The following is a 24012-nucleotide window of genomic DNA, read 5'->3' as shown; positions in this document are numbered from 1 at the left end:
GAATGGTGGAAGAAACCAGAGGCAGAAATCTGACACCTCCCACTCTATCTTGAGGCCAGGCAGATTTTCGTTATGAAGCTGGGGAAATATGTGAGATGGTTGCTGGATGGTGTTTGAGCAGATACTACAGGGGAAAACACTGATTTAACACAGCTTGGGCTTTTCTCCCTCCTCTTTTTTATTTTTTTTCCCCTCCTCTTTCCTTTTTGTCCCCAGACTCATCTCCAGTGAAACAAAGGAGTGAAGGTTCTGGCAGGGAGACGAGACAGAACAACTTCAGTCAGAGTCTAATTGAAAAAACAAAGAATCTGATTTATATCAACCAAAGCCTCGGAAGGACAGGGAAACATGAAGACAACAGGAGCTGCACACTACAGTTCCACTGTAACAAACGGGCTGAAGGTACTCAAAATGGCAAAATACAAACTCCCATCAGAATTAAACCTGTCAGGTTTTAATGGGCCCCTTATTTATTATGTGGAGTTGTTGTTTTGTCAATAAAAATTATGTTTAATTTTCACGTATTTCCCCCAGCTCCTTAGGAACGTGCAGAGCCCCGAGCCAGGCAGAGCAGTCAGGTCTCCCAGGGCTGGCTTTGTAATCTGAGCCCGGAGCATTCCTTGGCTTCAGACAGATCCATCCATCCCATCCTGCAAACAGTGGGTACAGACAAATGCAGGTCCAGGCACATCCGCCAGGGAAGAGCCCTCGTGGAAGAGGGAAATCTGTAACTTCACATCTTTTGTAGCCAGCCCTGACTTCAAGGCCCTTGTGTAAATAACTCCTGAAAACCAGCAGGGTTTTTGATCACACACTGAACCCTGGAGGGAGATGAAGATGCCACTGGGGCAGTGCACTCGTCAGCAGCCTGCTTTTATTGGGGCTGTGCTGCTCCACGTGCTTCCCATGTCAGACCACAGGCAAGCCTGCACGACTGACAGGAGTGCTGAATCCACAATAAATACTTTATTTCTCCCGTGTCTTGAAGTTACGATTGTTTAATTCTCTGCTGACAGCTTTGGAATCTGTGTCACTTTCTGAAATGGGTGTTTTTATTGTTGAGATTAAATTCTGGATAACGAACAGGGCCAAGTTCTTATGGAGGAAGGACCTGACTGTTTATCTTCCCTCAGGAAAGCAGCCTCAGTGCCTTGCACACAGAGAGGACGAAAGCCCAGACTGGAGCTGTGTCCTAAGTTAAAATACTGCACTGAGAGCATCACGGAGTGCTTGGGGTTGGAAGGGACACTGGAGTCCAACCCCCTGTCCAGACTGGAGCGGGTGACACAGGGACACACCCAGGTGGATTTGGGATGTCTCCAGAGAGGGAGACTCCAGGACCTCTCTGGGCAGCTGTTCCAGGGCTCTGCCACCCTCATGGACAGAGGTTCTTCCTCATGTTGAGGTTGAACTTTTTAATTTATGGCTCCTTGTCCTGTTGCTGAAAGAGCCTGGCACCATCCTGACACCCCTGGGGATGGACATCTGTATGGACTGATGGGATCCCCTCTCAGCCTTCTCCTCTCCAGGCTGACCAGCCCCAGCTCCCACAGTCTCTCCCCATGCTGAGCTGCCCTTCCCTTCTGGAGAGCTGACATGAGATTAAATCAGAGCCGGCACTCCAACACCTCTTGCATCCCACAGCCTCCAAGCTTCCCAAGCAAACCTCTCCAGCAGAAGGCTGCTGCTCACCTGTGCAATGACCTCGGGGTCCATGGGCCTGTGGTTGTTGAAGCTCTTGGACCTCCCTGCCGTGACAGCTTTGCGGATCTGCGGGCTGTCCATCCTGCTCTTCAGCGACGAGTGCCGGCTGATAGAATTGAGGCTGCCGTGGCCACTGATGGAGCATTTGTCTGGAACCTCCTTGGGAAGACTTTGGCTCATAATGGGCTGAGATGAGGGTCTGGAACCGGCTATGGCTCCGGGGGAGGCTGGTTCTGCCAGGGAACTACCTAGGCCGTGGCTGTCACTTTGACGGAACGCTCTTCTGATGCTGCCTGACTCTGGTTTCTTTCTTTGCCTTCAGTCACAAAAGCAAAACAAGTCAATACAAGCAGGTACAGGGCTGTCATTTGAAGATATCCCCCCAAAACAACACACAGGACAATGGCAAGAGACACAGAGGTACCCAGATTACAAACAGACCCAGGGGTTTAGGAGTGATTGCGGTACAGTGAAATAATTATAAATTATAAATCATTCCAGTTTCACGCTTCTAACACAAAACTGAGTCCTGGCAGCTGTGCACATTCATAGCAAAACCAGAAAACTTGGGTGGAACGTGATTAACTTGGTCAAGAGGAGAAGAATTTATACTGGAACAACAAAAAAAAAAAAAACAAAAAACAAAAAACAAAAAAAAAAAAAAAAAACCAAAAAAAAAACCCTCTGTGCCATCGACAAGTTTTGATGACGTGTTTTTATTACATTCCAAGAGCAGAGCTACAATCTTTGACTGGAGGACACAGTATAAGTCTACTAAGCTCCTGGCCCAAGGCATCAAGTTATTATTTTCAGAGATCAGCAAGCAAAGACCCCCAGTTTGGGGTTAGTGATCATTTCCAATGTTTGCTGGTGGTAAGAGATGGTTCTTTCTCATGGCTTTGGCAGGACCACAAGGCATTATCTATGCAGGGCTACAGATAAACCAAAGGGATGATGTCAAATGGATGAACTGGTCCAAAGAATTTAGTTTCTGCCCCAGCACCATGAGGTCTGACAGCACGATTCCACTCAAATCATGGGCAGGCCAATGCAGCAGAATACTTTATGCCATAGGTCTGAAGCTTGGCATCCATTATACAGGGAAGGATCCATTTATATATAGCACCAGCCCCATGAATAACTGCAAGAAAGTGTTAACTCCAGTAGGATTTTGGCATCCAAATAATAATTCAGTGGGTGGCACAACTGTCATTGCGAAACCATCTGATTTAATTTTGCTCAAGTCTGTTCACACATAGGTCAGAAGATTCATTCCTAAAGAAAAAACAACAAAATGAGTCTTATGCTACTGTTGCTAAATATCAGGTTCCCGAGTAAAGGGGAAAAAACCCCAAAAACTGGAGTGGACATTCCCCAGGCTTCTAAAAACCACCACACACAACTCTACCAAGGCCAGCAGATGGTGAAGCTCCAGCACAGGTCTGTTATTACACAAATCTCTCCAAACTGGCAGAACAGCCACTCCAGTGGCTCAGACAGCAAATATCTCAAAAGAAAGCCCAGATCCCAAGCTGATGCAGATTAACACAGCTTCCCAGATATCAGTGGAGGTCTGCTGAATCCCACAAGGAAGGACCAGGCTCTCTAGGCCACGAGCAGGTCCAGACCTTTTAAAAGGATGCATTTGTGTTAATGCCTTTGCAGACTGCATTGTGTTAAATTAACTGAAGGTTAAGAACATCCCCTCCCATCAAGCTGTAATTACCCCATACCACCTTCACTGCACAATGGAGAGAGGTGGGGTTTTAACACTGGGGAAATAATCAGAAGTATAGGGGGGGGATAAGCCTGTCTAGAAAAATTATTTAACAGATCATGGAATTTACTCTGCTACTAGCTTGATTCTCCAGCTTTTTATTATGCTGAGTGTTGGCTAAAGCAACCATTTCTGGTGGAGGAGGCAAGGTTAGAGCAACAGGGGGTTGTGCTGTTCCACTGCAAGCATATGGTTAGTAACCCGAGGTGAGAAGTGCTGCAGAAACAAAGGAGTGCTGCAGGCAGTGCCAGGTGGTGGGACTGCAGGTATGGCATTTATCACAAACTGGGACACAGCTTCCTGGAGGAGGAACAGAACAGAACAGAACAGAAAAGAACAGAACAGAACAGAACAGAACAGAACGTGGTGGATGTGCAGGAGACGTGACAGATCACAGAACACGACGACGGACGGGGACAACGACACGAGAGCTCATCCCAGCACTCCCCTCCCTTCCTCTGTCTGCTCAGCACACAAAATAGGGCATATTTGGGAAAACAGGACCAGATGGCACCTTGGGGACAGGGAAGGGAAGCCAGTGGGGTGTTTCAAATGAGCGATGGCCACTCCGGTGACGGAGAGGGGACAGCAAAACGTGAGTTCAAAGAGGGGGAAGCAGAGGAAAATGGCAGCAGTGCTCGTTAATGAACCTTTCTCAGGGGAGGAAACATTTCACTGGACTCATCACCAAGCTCTTGACAGGCAGGGAAAACAATGCAAGGCTGCTCTTACTTGTTGATGTTTGCAAGGTAAATATCTGCGACGTGGCCCCCGCTCGGGCAGCTGGCACCAGCTCTGGCTGTCACTTTTTCCTCCGGTGGCTCAGAATTTATTTCTATTTCCGACTTCGGACTGGACCTTTCCGACATCCCATCCTCACTAGGAAGGAGGAGGGGAGGGTATCACAACCAAAACAGGAGCAGCAGTGCTGAATTTCCAGCACGGCACTGTGCAAACGGTCACACAGGGCAGCAGCACGGTGTGAGGGCCTTGAGAATCATCACAGATCCTTCAAATCATCGAAGGATTGGTTGGAACGGATCTTAATCATCCAGTTCCACCCCCTGCCATGGACAGGGACACCTTCCCCTATCCCAGGCTGCTCCAAGCCCCATCCAGCCTGGCCTTGGACACTTCCAAGGATGGAGCAGCCACAGCTGCTCTGGGCACCCTGTGCCAGGGCCTCCCCACCCTCACAGCCAGGAATTTCTTCCCACACACCCGATCTAAACCTACTCTCCTCCAGCTTAAGGCCAATCCCTCTTGTCCTATCACTCCTTGTGGAAAATCCCCCCCCTCCTGAGCACCTGATTCCCATGAGCACCCTGGAGATGCCAGCTCTGCACCTTTACCAGGCACCAGAACAATTCTTTTATCACCCGTCCACCTCTCAGAGCTCCCCTGCGTGCTGGATCATGAAAAGATGAACTCTCCCCCAATGTGTGGCCACAAACCCCCATCCCAAGGTGATTTCTGAGCCAGCCCAGGCTGCAGAGGGTCACGTACGTGTCCTGCACCACGATGTACTGATGAGGGATGAGGCCGTCGATGCCGTTGTGCCGTCCCTCCCACCAGTCATCCGAGGCGCGCTGGTACAGCAGCAGAGAGGCTCCTTTCTTAAAGGACAGCTCCCGTGCAGTCCTGCCCAGGTAGTCAAACTTGGCTATGGCCTCTATGGGCTCACATTCTACGAGACAGAAGGGAATAAACAACAGTTCACTGAACACCTGGGCTCAGGTGAGCAGTCAGCAGTTTAAACCTGCCATAAACCAGAGCATGAAGAGGATAAAGTGTTCCTTCTTAAGGCAGCAAAATTCAGAGGGGAACCCCTAAACTTAAGGATGTTGCACTTTCATCCTTTCCCTCATCCCTACATGGAAGGCACATTCGTATTTTCCAAGCTGAAACCCCCTCACAGCAATTCAAGCCTACAACGATGGAAGTGGCAAAGGCAGAATTAGTGTTTCATTAAAATAAAAAGGGTTTCATTAAAATAAAAAGGGTTTCAGAGGTGGGAAGCAATCAGGTACATTCCAGACAAAAATCTGCCTGCAGTTCACTTCCTTAAAAGCAGCTGAAGTGAACCCCCTGGGCAGGCAGGGGAGGGAAACGTCCTCTCATTCCAAGCTGCTTCAGAAATAAAGCATCTATTCAGAAGGCAATTTCTGCTGCCTGTGAGGTTCACCTGACCCAGGAGACCGGAATTCTGGCACGGTGGGAGGCCCTGCTCTTCATCCAAGTGGCGTGGAAGCAAAGGAAAACATCCAGAGCCTCGAGTGCTGGGCTCGGTGCAGGGCTGAGGACACAGAGCTGCTCCCTGGGATGCTCCGTGCCCACTCCCACAGGAGCTCCAGCCATGCCCTGCCTGCAGCCAGCCACTAATCCAGGTCCCTGCAGGACTCTGATATTATACAGAGGGACAATAAGGGCATTTAAGACACTCAGGAAGATCAATGTGGAATTCCCGTGGATTAGTTTTAAGACTCCGAAAAAAATCTGCTGCTGTTTGAGTCTAAATGTGTATTAAGGCAGCTCCTGCTTCTAGGCAGGAACCAGGGGAATGGAGATGAGCTCAACCACGCAGCCCCAGTGGGCTCCCTCTAATTACTTTAAAGGAGCTTTAATGCAGCCAAGCAATCCATGGAAATTGAGTTCTTTCCTGGAGAAAGAGATTTGTGGTTTCTCTTCCTGATCAAAGAGAGATCTGCTACTCCACACAGAGATCTCTGCACTGTAGGAAGCTCCTACAGTGCAAGGGAAAAGTGCAGTAGGCTGAAAGGCCAAACATGAGCCACTGCTTTCCAGTTATTCCTTGGGAGAGGATGGGGTCTGGAGCTGCCTGTAGGCAGGCAAGGCAGTAGCAGGGCTTTAGAAAACAATGGTGTAAATCCATCTGAGCCAGCTGGAGCTCCTCAGCCAGGCTGAGGGAGCAGAGCAGAAGCATCTCCCCCCAAAAAGCCCCACCAGGATCTGAAATTATCCAGCACAAAGTGACCGAGGGCAATCAGCAACAGGATCTGTGAGATGCCTCCCCAACAATCCCTCCACTACTAAACCTGACAGCTCAGAGTTCTCTCAAACCACCCTCTCCAGGTAAGCCTGTGGTCAGACTCACACAAATCCCATCATCAGCCCTCAGCAACCAGCCAGGGACTGGGAAGGGTGGGAAAAGCCTGGCCCATGTTGGCAGCTCGTGGGTATCTGGGTTTGGCTCCTTCTTCCCTCTTGCTTGTTCTGCCAGCTCATCCTAACAGTAAAAAACCCCAACAGGGCTGGTTTTTGGTGTCCCCCTCCATTTAGGAAGGGGATGGGAGTGTGGTTTGGTGAATTCCATCTGCTTCATTAACAAGTGTTTATTGTTCCAGATGAGCGTGGCCCTCAGGTTTCTTATGTTTCCAATTTGCTTTTTAGGACTCTGGCTTTTCTCCAGAGAACTGATTTTAGACTTTAATTTCCAGTAGCTTTTTCCTACTTACACTTATGCTCAGAGAAGAAAACTGTGTGAATGAAGAGCAATAAGGCTAAGCCAAACAATTCCCCCTGCCAGTCTGACAGCTTGGGCAGGCAAGCAGCAGATTAAAACATTTCCACTCGTATTTATAATTTAACAAACACACAATCTGCTTGCCCTTCAGCAGTTCTGACCTCTCATACCTGTCTCAAATCAGTTCAGGGAGGCTGATGAACTGCACAGATGCTCCACCAAACACGACCTCTCCCCTCACCCCCAAATTCCTTCCTGCAGTGGAGGTGGCTGGGATGAATCTTCCCAAAGTAAAGCTGTCATCCCAGCCTCCCCAAAGAGTTTTAAGAGGTTTGGTCACATCTGAAGACGAAATGAGGGAAAACCCCCAGGAAGATCCAAGGTGGAGCTGTACCTGCACTGCTGAGAGCTGTGGCCAGGGTGTGACACTGCACGGCCCAATTAGGGCGTGAGACTCCCTAATTAACCACACTCTGCCTCAAAGAGACCCAGCCCCAGCTCCCTCCTCTGCCTCAGTGCCAAGTGCTCCCTCCCAAAAGCTTCCTATGGAATATTCCACGGAGGTTGCAGGACTCCATCCAAAACACCTCCCAGTTTTACCTTGCTCAGGGGCCCCACGCACTCCAGCTGCAGGGGCTGCAGAGCAGTGTCCTGCTCTGATCTCTAACTGCTCCTTTCTCATCATTGTACCCTCCCAGTCACCAAAGAGAGCTAAAATTCCCAGCCACAAACAGCACAAGTTCACACCAGGGTGCAGCAGCCTGCAGGCTTTATCCCAGGACTCGTGCAGCTGTGGGATGAGGTGGCCTGTCCTTCGTTACAGCTATTAAATTGCTCCTTCTCAGAGATACAAGCTCCAGAAGGACACATCTCCATGCATTTTGCAGAGCTCCCACATGTCAGACAGAACACTCTGTTCGAGGCAGGGAGTGAGCCCATGTTTCATTCCCCAAGGCTTTGTGCTTCCTCCCCACAACCTCGCAGAGGAGTGGCAGTGCCCGTGCTCGGCCTTGCTGAGAGAGAGCTGATTTCCCAGTGTTTCCAAACATCCTTTCCCTTCTCCCTGGTCTGTGAACACCAGAGGGTCTCAGAGAAGGGTTTAGGTTGGGAGGGAGCTGTGAGATCAGGGAGCCGTGAAGCCAGCGGGAGCACAGGGATGCCAGGAGAGGGTTTGTTAGGCAGCTGCTGGAGCAGAGAGGCAGCACAGGAGCACCTGGCAGGGCCACTGAGCAAATTCCTGAAGGCCAGCACAAAAAGGAGGATGCCTAATTTTAAGGGAGTGCTGCTTCCCACCTCTACAACTGAGATCATCCAAGTAAAGCCACCCCAGAACTTCCACAACTGCAGACTGGAACACCAGAACAGAACCATATCCTGCCCTGGTGGGTCAGCCTGCTCCCAGGCTGCTCAGCATTCCAGGGATCATCATTGCACATCAGTGACTCAGTCCTTCCTCTGCTCTGGATGGGGCTCACAGGATGTTCCCCATGGCAGGAGGAGGCTTTGGAAGCATCAAGGACGCTCACGACTGCAGTGTCACCTTTTCCTTAGGAAATATCACTGAATTCTCAGCCTTGGCGCCTCTTTTCACTCATCAGACAAGAAATGTAACTGAGCTTCCTTAAGGAAATCCAAAAATTATCACTGAGAGAGGCCCTCAGGACTCTCTGCTCTAAAACCTGGCTCTCAGTGGGAAGACAAGCAGGTTTTGGGTTTGTTTTGTTTACTCCCTTGAAGGGCTGGGGCTTCGAGCACTCACAATTCCCCTTCCTGAGCCACTGACGGGGGAAATGCCTGGCACAGGGGAGGGGGACAGGACATTGGAACACACCCAGCCTCCTGCTGAGACACCCATGAGAAGAAGGGAGACATTCAGAATCCTCAGGTAACTCCCAGAGATTCCCACTGATCCCACACCTTTGTACTTCCTGCCACCAAATGCTGCATGTGATGTTTCAAGCGAGTGCTCTGATTTAAACTCCACTTTGGAACTAATTTTAAACTTCCACTGCAAGGCACGGCCCTCCCTGCCTCCCCCAAGGCAGGCTGCACCAGTTACCCCAGTAAACACCAGGCTTCCCATACCATCATCACTGGTGTGGTGCTCAGCTGTGACGTCCTGCACCGAATCCTCTGTCAGGGCTCTCTCTCCGTGAGGACTTTCACTGCAACAGAAGGGAACAGGGACAGCTTTACACTGCTGGGAACTGAGCTCCACCATGGCCAGCGAGCAGACAGAACTGGGAACATCCTGGAAAACAATCGGACAGAACTGGGAACATCCCCATCAGGAGTCAATATTTAGGTTTCGCTGCTACAGACACTTTGTGGATGCATCTGCACGTGCTGAAGTCGCTGTGGGCAAAAATCAAGCTGAACTCTTATTTGATCAGCCAAACCAAACATCCTGGTGACCCTCTGTGAGTGCTATCAGCAAAGTCCAACTTCACATCTTACAGCCTGGACCTCTGGAGACACTGAGCAGTCAGACAGCAGTGCCAGGCTGGGTCCAGCTCCTCCCTGCCATGCCAGGATTATTCCCTTGGCTGCATTCTCCATTGCTCTAATTAGCTCATTAGATGGCTGATGAGAAAGCTGCAACTTCCTGGGGGAAATCATTCCTCGATTTATAACGGTATTTCCAGGTCTGTGTTTGTCATCTCCCTCCATCCCTTTTATCACCATCTTAAATGTCCCATTCATTTCCCTGAACAACTCCCACAGCCCAATTAATTGCCTGTAAATAAAGCTTCCAGAGCACCTAAACTACCAAGAGGACTCATTTATGTTTGGCACGAAGAAAAGCTTTGAAAGGATCAACAGACAACAAGTGGCAACCAAAGGTTATGTTTTTGTAAGAAGCTCCACGAGCAGTTCCCTCTGGACAGGAGCAGAAAGGAAACTGGAAGAGGATCCACTGCCTCTCCCAAGCAGCTCCACAGAGCTGCTGCCAGCTGGCAGCTCTGCCTGCCTGCTCCTCTCAGGAGGAAAAAAAGGGCTAAAAACCAGTGCTTGCTCCTCATCTCACACCTCAGAGAAAACTCCTCTGCTGCCCTCTCACACTGTGACTCCTTAAAGGTGATTTTTAATCCTCTTCGCACAGGAGTAACTTCATCCCTCATTTTGGCCCTGCAATGGTTAAAATAAGTGATGATGGTTGGACAGTGCTCTCCCCCTGGCAATCCACCTCCTGTGCTCTTTTAAGCAGGAGGAAAACAGAAAAAGGAGAAGGGGTGAAACGTCTGAATAATTCTGGTGTCTCGTTCTGCTTAATCCACAGGACACCAGGCTGCCCAACATCCCCCGAGTCAGTACCTCAGGAATCAACCTTTCCCATCCTTTGCAAAGCCTTTGTGCTCCTTAATAAAGTTTACAGAAGCCTCTGAAGCCAGCTGGAGGCCCCGGGAGGAAGCAGCAGTGAGGGCTAAAGTTTCACCCAGACTCTGAAGTCATGTCGTGCACAGCCAACGCTGCGGCTCCAAACCCTGCACAGAGGCCACGTGCCTCAACCAGCCAGGCCTCCTAAAAAGCAGCATTTTCCACCTAAAAACCTGTCCTTGCTGCTGACTGAGCTCTGGATGCTGCCTTGGAAGGACTGGTGTCACTCTGAGAGTGACAGCAGTAAACCCTGCCAGAGGAATGGTGACAGTCAAGGCATTTCCACCAGGGAATTGGAGGGGCAGCTCCAATCTCTGCTCCCTGAGACAGTGACAGGAGCTGAGGGAAGGGCTGGAGCTGTGCCAGGGGAGGTTTGGGGTGGATATCAGGAAAGGTTCTTCCCCCAGAGGGTGCTGGGCACTGCCCAGGCTCCCCAGGGAATGGGCACGGCCCCGAGGCTGCCAGAGCTCCAGGAGCGTTTGGGCAGCGCTGCCAGGGATGCCCAGGGGGGGATTTTGGGGTGTCTGGGCAGGGCCAGGGGCTGGGCTGGGTGATCCCTGTGGGTCCCTTCCAGCTCATGATTCATCCATACCTTACCTCCTTCCCTGATATCATCTCCCAGGACATTCTGCCCCCCACACCCTCCCGTGCACTGACACCCACACTGAGGGTACTCAACACAGCACATTTTTATTCCCTTCACCTCACGGGACAAAACCTCTTGTCAAAATGAATGTGTTTCCTGAAGGCCATAAATATTAAGCTGGGGTTTTTTTTTTCCCCCTACAATTCTTTCATATGTAACATCAGCTAAAAACATCAGAGCCAGGGGTGAATTTAAGAGAATTTCCAAAAGGTTTTGGCAAGTCCTGTGCACACAGCAGTGAGTTTGGAGGAGCCTCTAAACGTGGAGTGATCCCACAGCTCCGAGACAAGCCAGGGAAACAAGGCTTGCTCTGTCACCACAGTGACTTCATTTTAAAAACCTATTTATTTTAGTCCACGAAAATAATCATTTGCATTCCTGTGACACTGAAGGAGAGCAGGAGCAAAGGAGGGGGGGGAAGAGGGACACAACTGAACATTCCTCATCCTCAGAGGGAGGGATCAGCTTGGCCAGGAGGAAAGCAAACACCTCCTTTCCTTCCCCCACTGCCCAGGCTTCCACCCCAGATGACAGGAGCCGCTCTGCCTGAATTGCTTCCAGATGTGCTCTCAGCCCGAGCACGCGGCCGGGCCTCTGGAGCTTTGGGCTGCATGGAAATGGTGATTTTGCATTCCTGCCTCTTCCCTCCTCCTCCAGCAGGGCTGCCCTGGAAATTAAACCGTGCCACAGCCTTGGAGGTTCAGCTGCAAGTGACCCCTGTGTCTGAAGCAAAGGCACTCCAGACAGGCAGAGAGAAAAGGCAAAAGCAGGAGGAGGAAAAAAAAATAAAAGGGAAAAAAAAACACAACAAAAAGAGATTGATTTTGGCAGCTACCAAATCAGAACATCCAAGAAAATCCCTACACAACCTTGCCCTTCAAGATAAGTGAGCGAGGTTTGACAACTGAATAGCTACTTTATACCAGCTTATTTCTTTTAAGTCGATGGCTCTCCAGAGATACCAGAGCCATCTCTGCTGCCACAAAACAGATTTTTGAAAGGCTGGGCCAGATGCTGCAATCCCAAATTAGCCAACGCAGAGCACACGACTGCAGCATCCTAATCCATGGATAAACATCCACCCGTTGCTCTCCTCAGAGCATCCATCATACCAGTAATCCTCCGTGTTTCCACCCCTGCTGTAGACTGGGCCCTCCAGCTCCCTGGGTCCTGGGAAGATGTTCTCGTGTTGGATGATGATGGTTTTGATCAACTCATTGACGTGAGCCTGGCAAGAGACCTGGTCGTGACCCTCGGGCACAGACATCAGCGTGGGCCCAAAGCAGATGGCCAAGTTGTAGGGATCCATCATATTTTCTTCACTGAACTGAGATAAACTGCAAAAAACCAGAAGTGGGAAGGAGGGTGAACAGCAGAAAACATCATCATCATCACCACCATCACCATCCTCTGCTGCAGAACATGCAGCTGGGCTCGCAAGGTTTGCTCTGGGCTTTCTGGGACACAAATGTTCTGGATCCAGGCAAAAAATGAGACACTGATGGTATTCACAGAGAAATGAAATAGAAACTGCAAAGGGAGTTTGAAAGCTCTGGGTGCTGACTATAATATTTGATTTTATTTCTTCTCTGTTATTGTTGTTCAAAGCCCACCTGCAGCCCACCTCAAGACCAGAGTTACAGCAGGACCCCCCCGCCATGGATTTAAACTGGAAGAGAGGAGGTTAAATGAGATACTGGGAAGAAATCCTTCCCTGTGAGGGTGGGCAGGCCCTGGCACAGGGTGCCCAGAGAAGCTGTGGCTGCCCCTGGATCCCTGGAATTGTCCAAGGCCAGGCTGGACATTGGGGCTTGGAGCCACCTGGGACAGTGGAAGGTGTCCCTGCCCGGTCCAGCCTCAATAATTCCATGTTTATCCCAGGTCCTGCAGCAGAGCCCTGGCGCTCCCAGGGGTACTCACTGATTGAGGAATGCAAAGAGGTATCTCATGACAATCAGGGTGGTCTTGGGCAGGTTCAGCAGCACCTTCCGGACGTGCAGCGCTCGCTCCTGCAAATTATCCATGGCTGGAAGGAAGAGAGAGCACCAGAGTCACCCTCCTGCTGCACCCACAGCCTCTGGGGCCCAGTGCAACCAGTGCTCTGTGTGTGCAAACTGGGCAGCCAGCAGAGCTCCAGCACAGGAGGGGATTTTGCTGCAGAACCTGCTGGCAAAGCCTCTCCCAGCAAAGCTCCCCGAACACGTGAGACCCTCCCTGGGAGCCCCTCCGAGCGTGGGAGCTTTGGATGTCATCTGCTCCAGGGGCTCTGGCACAAGGGCTCCGTCAGGCCCGCTAGGAAAGGTGGGTGTTTGAAAAGGAGAAAGTGTGTAACACTCAAATTAACATAGCTAAAGGGTGAGGCAAAAGGCTCTGTGTGCAGCAGCCCGCTGAGAAAGAAGTGGGCAGCATAAATCAGCTCAGAAGGGAGAGCTCATTTGGGGGAAAGCGGATTTTGCTTCTCAACATAATGTGAATCCAAGCCTGTAAATGCATTTATCAGGAGCAGAAAACCAGAGGCCATTTCTGAAGCTGTCTCCTCAGTGATCTCCTTCCTCACTTCAGAGGCTGCCCCTGCAAAGGCCATTTCTCTGCGTGGACAATGGAATCATTCTTCAATTCTGGGGGATGCAACGAGAGCCAGGCCACTTAAAAATGAGGTTGTTCACATACAGAAACCACAAACAACCCTGTGCCTGGCAGAAGCACCTTTAGGAAGCATGAAAAATGTTAACAGCTCGGCTGTGAGTGCCCTGATGATTGATATGCTCGAGCAGGAGGCAGTGGATGGTCCCTTGTGGGTATGAAGCTAAAAGGAGTATGAATAAAAACCACCTTGTCAGCTGAGGCCAGCACACAGGAGCACGGCAGCAGATCCAGGGAAAGCACACAAGGCAGGGAACCCTGCTGGTGCTCCCTGCCTTGGAGAGGGCATTTCTGACACCTTCTGATGACAGCTCTCCAAGATTATTTTACACAAGTGAGGGCTTTTTGCTTTATTCTCTTTTGAAAGAACCCTGTCACCAAGCAGTGTCTCACAAACCCCATCACACAACCCCTAAAATCTATGAATTTCTATCTCCTTGTTCACTCCTATCAGAGCAAGGATGGCTGTGGAAAGGTGACTGCCCAGACTGGCTAGCAGAGACCAGCACAGCAGCACAAACCCCGCCAAAGGAACCCCAAAAACTCACTCTGGAGTCAGGAAAAAATGGGAAAGACAGGAAAGAGGAGTGGGAGATGAGAAAAATAAATCCTATTTCTTTTCAGTTCTTCATGTACTTACTGACACAGGCAATCAGGTCATGGAAGATGTCCTTGGGGAAGAGTGGGTGCTCCAAGCCTCGGAAATAGAGCTTGAGGACTCCTGCTATGGAATCCATGTCGTGGTCGTTCTGGTCCCCAGCCAAGGGATCTTCCCCTTCAGAGCAAGGAGAGAAGAGCAGGCAAGAAAAATCAGAATACTGGAGGAAAGTATTGAAATACTTGAAGGATGCAACTCAGCAGGAGAAAAGGATTTGAGTTAATCCCACCTACTCCAGCTGCACTGCAAGAGTGAGGCAGAGAGAGATCGCAGGGTGGGAAGCTCTGCCAGGAATCCAAGAAAACCTGGGACAGCTCCTGTCAGCCAAATGTCACTCTGACACCAGAGCTGAGGGTGTGGTGGTGCCCCTGGAGCAGAAACACTCCAGGGATTTTGGGCAGGTGGGAACATCACAGCTCCACCACCCGACAGCAGCCTTTAGGCAGAGTCACAACTGCAGCTCAGGGGATGCAGGGGACACCCAGGAAGCCAGTGAGCATCACACACCTGGCCCAGGTGATGCAGGGGACACCCAGGAAGCCAGTGAGCATCACACACCTGGCCCAGGTGATGCAGGGGACACCCAGGAAGCCAGTGAGCATCACACACCTGGCCCAGGTGATGCAGGGGACACCCAGGAAGCCAGTGAGCATCACACACCTGGCCCAGGTGATGCAGGGGACACCCAGGAAGCCAGTGAGCATCACAGCCCTGGCTCAGCAGGGTGCAGACACAGGGAATGGGGTGGCAGAAGCGTTTCTGGGACAATTTGTTGCTGCAGATCCACCACGGTTTGTCTGCATTGCCAAAGGAAAGATGCTCACTTAAGGAGCTGCTCCCTGGGGAAAACTCCCTATCAGCCATAATTAGATTTAATGATGGGGCAATCCTCAAATTGAAGCTATATATATCCATTATGTGACTGAAATTACCAAAGCTTGCCTATTATCTTAATAGCACACGGGATAATAAATGGGCCACTCCAAACCTGAGCATTATCCCTGATATTAACTGCCACCAAGGGCTCTGGATGAAGTAATAAACTGCAGGGACCTTATTGTTAACTTTGGCAGTCCTCTATATCACAGGTTTTACAGAGACAAGTGAGGTGAAGGGGAAAAAAAAATCCTCTTTCTTATTTCTGCATGGAACAAGTGGGTATTTTCCCAAGCTGGTATTTCTTTATAACAAAAAAATCAGATTCTGATACTTCTTTCCTTACTATGACACACATTCCTGCTTCCTCTGCTCCTGAAGAGTTTCACTCCCAGGCAGATGGAGCTGAGGACAGGTGACATCACCCACCACATTTCCCACACGTCGTTCATTAAGCTTCTCTCTCCCCCAAAAGCAAAATAACCTGGCTGTGCCTAATTAATGTCTGCCCGTCTCCTGCAGAAGCAAGCACAGGAAAACACTGATCCTATTCTTCAGGGGCGATGGATTCCAGGGATTAACACAAGGCCTGTTGTTCCCAGTGACCCGGGGACTGCCTGAGGAGCAGCTCCTCTGAACCTGCTCTGCCAGGGAGAACAGCCCAGCAAGGAGCTGATGAGTCAGGAGGCTCCCAACTGCTCCCTGCCTTTGTATGGAACGGCTCTTCCCAGAGAAAAATCCAATCTATTAAAAGCTGCGTCAAATTAACACTCTCTCGAACATTTCCTCTCTCCCTCGCTGGTATTTAGAATAAATGTGGCCAAGCTGTGCCTCAACAACACAGAAAAACCATGAAAATTCATCCTCCGGCGCACAAAGAGCTGGGGGAGAGGGGAGGAAACTGCAGTTACACCTAATAATGAAATCCTCTACGTCCTTTAGTGTTGCAAACAATCAATAAGCTATCAGACATGAGAGGAGATTGAATTCAGAATATTTATTATCCAGCCACTCCACAGGGTACAAAGCACAACAGCAAACAACTGAGAATTCAAGGTTAATGAGCACCAGGGAGGTGTTTGGGAAGGACTCGCTCAGCAAACACAAAAATCAAAGGAGCAAAACGGAGCAAGCTGCGTTCAGGCCATTTCTGAGTATTTACACAAATTCACACACTTGGCAATCATTTCTGGGGTATTGGAAGAGCTCTTCCTTACCTCTCTCAAATGCATTTTTTATGTCGTTCACTTCAACTTGCGACCCAGACACTCTGAATATTCCTTCGTGCTGCAAACCTGCAAGGAAACAGGAGATGCTGATAACAAGGTAAAATAGATTAGATAAGTGAGATGGCACCTTCAGCAGCTACAGCTCCTGTAATAAAGGAAAGGCAAGAACACAGGCAGAGGGATGCTGGTTTAAAAGCCACCTTTCCCTGCGATGTCCAGAATATGCAAAACCAGAACTCAGCACAGGCAGAAGAATTATTAACCCTTCTAAACTGCCAGAGTACCAGGGCTCTGACAGCCATTCATGTTATCTCTCACCCTGGAGGATCCCCAGAGGATTTTACAACTCAGAGGAAGTCATAAAGCAGCGGTGGAGCAGCCAGGAGTAAAATATGGCCAATGCCAGGAGGAAAACGTTTCTCTTCCAAGAGCAGTTCCACGGGAGCAAAGTGTTCAATCACCCTCGAGCCAGGGCTGGCACTCAGGGAAGGACTCAGCTGAGTCTGTTGGAAAATCTAAGCCAATTCTGGAATCTGAGTGAAATCACCATCTCCTCATGGCCACGATTTATCCCCCATCAGTTCCCATTTCAGTGTGGTTTCAAGGATTCTCCCAGCAAATATCCAAGTATGGCCTTAAAGAAGGATTACAGAACTCGGTTCTTGCAAGTGATGATGATTATGGGACTCCAGGTTATGGTTTCTAAAATGGTGATGAATCAAGGAAAACAAAACAGGACCTGCTACCTGGCCCTGCATCTTGGTTAATGAAGATAAATTCCACCTCTTTCCGCACGTGTTAATTAACAGCTGTTTCACACGCTACTAACAAATGATATCAATTAAAAATGAAAACAAATTGCAATAAATGTACAGCATTCAAGGCTGGGAGAGGTCAGCCTTCCAAACAGGCATAAATCATCTCACTGTGGCACTGAGTGAACAATTAATTCACTGCTTGACCTCCTACATTCAAACACTCCGAGTGTTCCTCCTCCTCCTCATGAAGAGGATGATGGTTCGTGGTGAAGGCCACACATCAGGGCTCAAAGGAAGGTGAGTGGAGGGGAGGCACGAGTGGTGTCTATGGATGGGAAGCTTATTTTGCAAGGAATAAAGGGATATTGTTGGAAAATTGGCATTTGCAAGGTCAGTTATTTGGAGCAGGCATCACACACAACACCAGCAGCGCAGCCTGAAAATCAGAGCCATTTTCTTTCTGGGGCAGCCTCTGCACAAGCATCACATCCTGAGCTACTCTGAGCATCTTTTATAAGGTTTATTTTATAGGAATGTCACAGGACACCTCCAGCCCATGAACTCACCGTGCCTGCTGATGAATCGGATGCAGCTCTCCACCACCAGGGGAATGGCTTGGGAGGAATCCTGCCCAGAGAGGAATTGCAGGAAGAGCAGGCAGAATGTAAAGTGAAGAGGGAAAAAAAAGAATAAAAAATGAGAAAGGTTTGACAGCAAGATCACAACTTCCTCTCTTACTTTATTCCAAAGCTCCAAAGCAGCAGCCCAAGACCAGACTGTGTGAACTGGAATTCCAGCCCAACTTCAACCTTACAGCATCAACAAGAGATACTCTGGGTCCTCCCTATCTCAAGGAAACACATTTTAGCTCACTGGGTACCAAAAAGCAACAGATTATCCCCAAGGCCAGGGTCACAAAGCCTGGCTTTGTAAGTCTTTTATTACACAACACGAGAGCAGTTACAGGTTCAACAGTGGGATTCCAAGGAAAACAAAGGGAATGGAGACAAAGAAACAACAGCGTGGATCCCATAAACCACGGCTGTCCAAACAGCTCAAGGCTGTTTGGCAGTTTTGGTTCCAGGTCTATCAAAACACAGAGTAAAAGTAACTTTAAATTTTGTCATGGAAAATGAATGAGGTTTTGGATCCGGGTTTGAGGGATTTCTCAGACAAGACTGAAAAGCTCCATGGAAGACATGGAGGGACAGATAAAAATTTGTTTTCCACCACTCCTCCTATTTGCACACCACATCCCTGCCTTGTTACTGAGGGAAATGTTAATTACCTGCTTCCTCACGGTGGAGCTGCGCCGGCCACTGGTGCAGGGGTGCAGGAGGGAAAAACAGAACGGAACAGTCAGGATAATCCTCCACCATGACCAGCTCATTCCTTCAGCATTCCCAACCACATTTCGGAGGAGGGAAGGAGCCAGATATCCAAGTCAATCACAATGCCAGAGCCTCATTCGATTTATGGAACTCCAGAAAGATTTTAAGTGGCTTTAAATCACTCAAAAACTGCACAAGGCGCAAGGGAGCCCTGACAGGAGATTGCCCCTGACGTTTTAATTCCGACCAGACGGAATTCTGCGAGCCAGGGCTGCTTGCTGGAGATGAAGTTTGATATAAATTGCACAGGGAAGAGCAGGTGGGAGCAGGCTGGTTCCCCCTGTGCCGTTAACAGCTGCCACTGCGGAGTCTTTATTACAGTTTTGATAAGATTTCAAATAAATAAATAACACCAAACCCCTTCGAATACCAGCACACACCAGCCAGGCTAAGGCTTGTCTGTCTGCTCTCATTTGCTGATGTTGGTGGACATTAATGGCAGAAAAATAGGAAAAAAGGCCTGGCTCTGCCAGGATTTTCCCCTCAAAATTTATTACTGGGGTTTAAAATTCCTTTAGTTTCTTGTAAAAAGGAAGCAAGGGAGATAACAGCAGAGAGGCCCTAATGTATCATTCCAGCCAATTCCCTGCCAGGGCAGATGGATGCTGAATTATAAATAAGGGGATTAGAAGTGTGATTTTTAAAAAGCCTGTACAACGTGGTAATTTTGGGGAAATTCCTTTTGTAAAAAAATCAAAACCACTGAATGAAAAAAAAAAAAAATCAAATCCGATTCCACGGGCTGTCACAGACAATAAGGTGGGTTTTAAACCATTAGCGGGCACGATTCTTTGATATTTAAAATTGTTTCATGATGAATAATATTTTATTATTACAGATGTCAGGGTCTAATTAGGACCTGTCAGTTTTGCTTTGCTGTGAGGAATGGGAGCAGCAGTAATGACTCCACACTGGTGGCAATCACCTTCCTTTTGTTAACGAGGCAGGATGATGCACAGCCCCTGCCCCAGCTCCTCGTGCCCAGCAGAGCCCCTCAAATCCATCATTTTGGAGATGGAGATTTGTTATGTTCTACAAAAGCCCCATCAGGAGCTTAGTGCTGGTTCTGGGATTGGTCCTAATTGTAATAAAAGGTTTCTTTTCCGTGCCCTCCGTCCTGTGGGAATCCAGGCACAGCAGAGCAGCAATGGGATCAAGAGTTTCCCAATTTAGGGTCCTCAACCCCGTGGATAACCCCTGGCCAGTCTCTGGGCCCAGTCCTCTCCCAGGACCAGGGGTTTGGTTATAAAAACCTAAATTTGGAGACTGTTCTCTGGGTGACAGCGCCAATTTAAGGAATTTCTCTCACTTTCCCATCCTGCTCCTGAGCTGCACTAAATACACCAGGGCAAGAAAAGGGATTTGTTTATACTGGCTAAATTCCTGCCCCATCCCTGGAAGCATTCCAGGCCAGCTCGGACAGGGCTTGGAGCAGCCTGGGACAGTGGCAGGTGTCCCTGCCCACCCAAACCATTCCATGATTCCATGCTGTGATTCCAAATCAGAACATTTTTCTAACAGACACACATCCCGGGCTGGTAACTGATCTGGAATGACCAATTTGCATCAGATTTTCCTTAAAAACACAATTCCCTGAGCCACGCCTACCTGGCCAGGGCGCAGTCAGTCCGCTGACCTGTGGAGAAGACAAAGAAATCCAGCATGAGGAGAAAGGAATGGGAAAATGCTTTCAGTGTCTCTGTACAGAGTTCTGGAAGGAGATGGAGGAGAGGAGAGAGGAGGGGACAGCTCCAAGGACAGCATCAAACTCATCCCTGCCAGCACAGCTCCACCAAATCCAACCAGGAATCAACTCAGGCTGTCCAAGGACTCCTGTCTCTGGAAATTGTTGGTTTTAAATAAAAATTACCTCCCTGAGCATTCTAATTGTCGGCTTCCACCAAAAAATTGGGCTTGTCAGTCCCTCCCTCCCTCCCTCTTCCCAGGGGAACTGGTGGGGTGAGAGATTCTACTTCACCAAGCCCCTGAGGAAGAGTGAAAACATTCCCAGATCTGTCAGCCCACAGCCTGAACGTGCTGGCACTGAAGCTATTTTGAGAGACAGACGTTCAGCGGTGTTTTCCACAAACATTTTTATAAAAACACTCCATTAACTTGCGCCGAGTTTTCAGGGAAGCAGCAGCCAAGCTCGGGACTTGCTAATGCAGCATCACCTAAAACATCACAACAGAAGAGGCTGGAAAAAGAAGGATGTGCTGGTGGGAATGGGACAGGCCCATTTTTTTCTGACAAAAATCAGTGAAAGCACACTGATTCCCACCAGCTGAAAAACCCACGTTCCCTCCAGTTCTCTTCCTGCTCCTGGGGAGATGGAAGAAGGAATGAGGGAAGCAGCTAATTGCTGATGGCTGACAATTAGTCGAGCACATCTTGATAGCCACTTTTGCTCTCCCCACGTAAAGCCAAAACAGTGCATAATTTACATGAAAATGTTATTCTCAAGCAGAATTTCCAGCCATCTGTCCCCGTTTTCATCATGGAATATTCATACAGAGAAATTACACGGCTGTGGCAGCATCAAGGGGCTCCTGCATTAGGGTGACAAATGGGTACAGGAGGCAGGGACATAATGACTTGCAGAGAGGAGGACTTGCTGCTACTTTTATTACTGGAACTTGTCATCTTCAGATTAAAGCAATTTGCACCCCGACTGAAAAATGTCACCTGAGGATGGGGCAGGGAGGAGAATAAAAAATAACAACCCCCTGAACTTCCCAGGCACTGAAGACACACAGCTGGAGGCACATTCTCCTGTAAAGCTCCTAACCGTGCTCCAGGGACGTGTGAAGGGAATTTTATTTGCCCATTTCCCAATGAAGTGACATTTTATGGATAAGTCTAGGCACAGTCCCCAGTTTGTACTATTAACCTGCTCCTGTAAGTTTGGAAATGGGATGTTCCTCCCTTTCCCAGCTCCTTTTGATCTCACAGATGACAGGAGGAGCTTTTTTCAGGAGCTGCTGGAGCTCACCCTGACACTCCCTGGGTCCCTTCACAGGGCCACTAAGAAAGCTCAAAAAGCAAATGAAGAAAACAGAAGCAGCCTTTAAATCTACAGAGCAATACAGAAATCACATTTAACTTCCTCTCCTTTCCCTCCTACCACAGCTTGAGCCGGGTTCAGGGGGCAGGCAGGTTAAGAGGAAATAGGTCTTGGAACGCAGAGGTCAGCTATGACCCAGGAATGTGATCAGTCACAGGGGCAGCACGGCTGTCACTTGCAGATATTTAGAGGCACAAGAAAAATGCCCTAAGGACACAAAACTGTGGCTTCAGCCACGCTTTCTTACAGGACAGCTGAAGAGATGAGCAACTTTAACCAATCCAACTCAAACTGAGGCACCTCCTCCCCTCGGCTCCTAGCGGTTGGGGTCTGATAAACACGAAACTCTTAATTACTGCAGCAAGAAGTATTTTAGTTTTACAGAGCATTTTCAAACTGAAAGCAAAGCACTTCAAAGCCCACATGCTGGTTAAGTTTTCATCCAGCAGATTTGCACACCACGAGCTGTAGGGAGTCTAGCTCAGTCACAGCCCAACACCAGCCCTGCTCCAGACACGAACTCAGAACGAGCTGAGCCATTTTTTGACCTGACATTTAGACTGTTAAAACCTTCTCCTCTGCAAATACAAGGCAGGCAGGTTTCTATGGAAACTTGGATGCATAGTTGAAGTGTTTTTGGCCAACAGGATTTGCCCATACCATGAAGGGAAAGAAATCTGCCTTTGTTCTGACTCTAACAGCAAATGAATGTTCAGTTCTGGCTGCTGCCCCCTGACTGATGCCCTCTAGACAGGCAACATATTTTACATGCTCTGAAATTCGTTTGTTCTTCTCCTAATAAAAGCCTGGGCTCCATACGTTGGTTTGGTCCGGGTTGAACCCACAGAGGTGAGGAGCAGCTAAACTGCCAGGCAAATGAAGGCCCAGCCCATCAATAATTCTGAATTCATCAGTAAATCACCAGGTTTGGCCCAACAGAGATCATTAAGTGATAACCAGGATGAGTGTGAAGGAGGGGAGGAGGAAGGAGGGAGGGGGCAGCACAGCCCCACTGCAACAAACCAGTGATGCACATGAGTGCCTCGTTAAGCATTTTGGTGTTCACCCTTCATCAAGCAGCCATGGGGGTCATTTGGCTTCTCTCTCATGCAGATCAGAGGAATCAATTCAGAAAACTCGAGCACGGCCACTCTGCATCCAGGGCTGCCACCCTCAGCTGAGGAACTCAGTAAACCCAACAGCCACAGCCCGGCTGAGAGCTGCGAGGGGGACCCACACTCACTTTCTCCCAGGGTCTTCTGGAGAAGGTCGTGCTTGGCCTGGAGCTTCGTGATCAGGTTCCTGCCTTCCAGGTACTCCTTCATTTTCTGTGGAGGTGGCAAAAAACAGGATGGTGAGTGGACAATTCACTTCTCTGGTCAAGTCTTTGGGCTGCTGGATTTGTGAACATGAGGGCAGAGTGACACTGAAGTTTATAGTGACAGAACAACACTGAAATTCACGGTTAAAGGATGAACTAAGTCCTGGTTTATGCATCTGGGCAAGTCTGAAGCTCAGTCCACCCATATTTCGAGCCCAACCAAGTTTGCATCAATGACCTCAGAGGCCTTTTCCAACCTTAACAATTCTGTAATTCTGTGACTCTCAATCTTCAGGGCAATTTCCATTGTTCCACTGTGGGACCAGCTGAATGTCTGGCATCTTTTAAGCCACCAGAGGAGCTGCCATCCACCCCTCTGCAGGCAGGGCGGGCTGGGGCTGCACATCACGGGCAGCTGAATGAGCAATTTGTTTTAACCAACTAAAAGGCTGCTACTGTGCTTATTCTCTCACTTAACCTCTCTCACCCCACTTTACTTGTCAAACCCTGCGTCTGCCTCCGCGCTGGATGATCCACAGGGCTGCACAGGGGGCGCGGGACAAAACAAATAAAGATATTATTTAGGTTCAGATTTACTCTTGTGGTGAAATACTGTACACCCGTGCAGGCATTTTTTCCACTGCTCCCTGATTTTTCACAGCTCTGCAAATGCTGGGAGGGTTTTTTTTCAGTTCTTTCACCTCTTATCTTGCAGTTCAGAGCAGTTTGACTTTTCCCAGTCCGAATCCAGCAGCACCTCCGCCGCCGCGAGAAACCCGCAGGTGAAGCCGGAGCAGCCGCACCCCGCCCCGAGCTGGAGCCTGGGCTTTTGTCTCGCTGAAGTTTCCAGGCGTTATTGCCTCCTAGCAACACGCAGGGGGAGAATTCCTCAAGAGGAAAAGCAACCAAACAAACCAAAACCAAAAGGAGAACTCCTAACCAAGCGAACGCTCCCATCCCGGCAGGAAAACATCCGGGTTCCGGGGGGTTTGGCGGTTCCTGGGGCACGTGAGGCCTGTGTGTGTAAACTCCTCGAGGAAGGGCTCCTTCCTCTTTCTGTTTTGCTTTCCTGGCCCGGCACCG

The 24012-nt window shown here is 49.3% G+C and overlaps 1 protein-coding gene across 5 annotated transcripts in view; it reads right to left on the bottom strand.

Moving 5' to 3' along the window:
• The window catches only part of SRGAP2 (SLIT-ROBO Rho GTPase activating protein 2), a 97449-nt gene that overhangs the window by 6592 nt on the left and 66845 nt on the right, over nt 1-24012 (bottom strand). For 4 of the 5 annotated variants that reach the window (XM_048327716.1, XM_048327718.1, XM_048327720.1 and 1 more), the window contains 12 exons: nt 22852-22936; nt 20153-20180; nt 18442-18472; nt 17720-17780; nt 16384-16461; nt 14273-14407; nt 12910-13015; nt 12102-12326; nt 9051-9130; nt 4988-5168; nt 4214-4360; nt 1693-2020 (listed from right to left, as the gene is read on the bottom strand). In XM_048327716.1, coding sequence (XP_048183673.1) covers nt 1693-2020; nt 4214-4360; nt 4988-5168; nt 9051-9130; nt 12102-12326; nt 12910-13015; nt 14273-14407; nt 16384-16461; nt 17720-17780; nt 18442-18472; nt 20153-20180; nt 22852-22936 — 1485 coding nt within the window. Of the gene's footprint in view, nt 1-1692; nt 2021-2404; nt 2980-4213; nt 4361-4987; nt 5169-9050; nt 9131-12101; nt 12327-12909; nt 13016-14272; nt 14408-16383; nt 16462-17719; nt 17781-18441; nt 18473-20152; nt 20181-22851; nt 22937-24012 lie in introns of those variants that run through there. The other variant, XM_048327721.1, reaches the window with a different exon arrangement.

This window comes from Corvus hawaiiensis, chromosome 24, assembly GCF_020740725.1.
Source record: "Corvus hawaiiensis isolate bCorHaw1 chromosome 24, bCorHaw1.pri.cur, whole genome shotgun sequence".
In the NCBI taxonomy this organism is placed as follows: Eukaryota; Metazoa; Chordata; class Aves; order Passeriformes; family Corvidae; genus Corvus; species Corvus hawaiiensis.
This window is presented reverse-complemented; position numbering and strand designations above follow the sequence as displayed.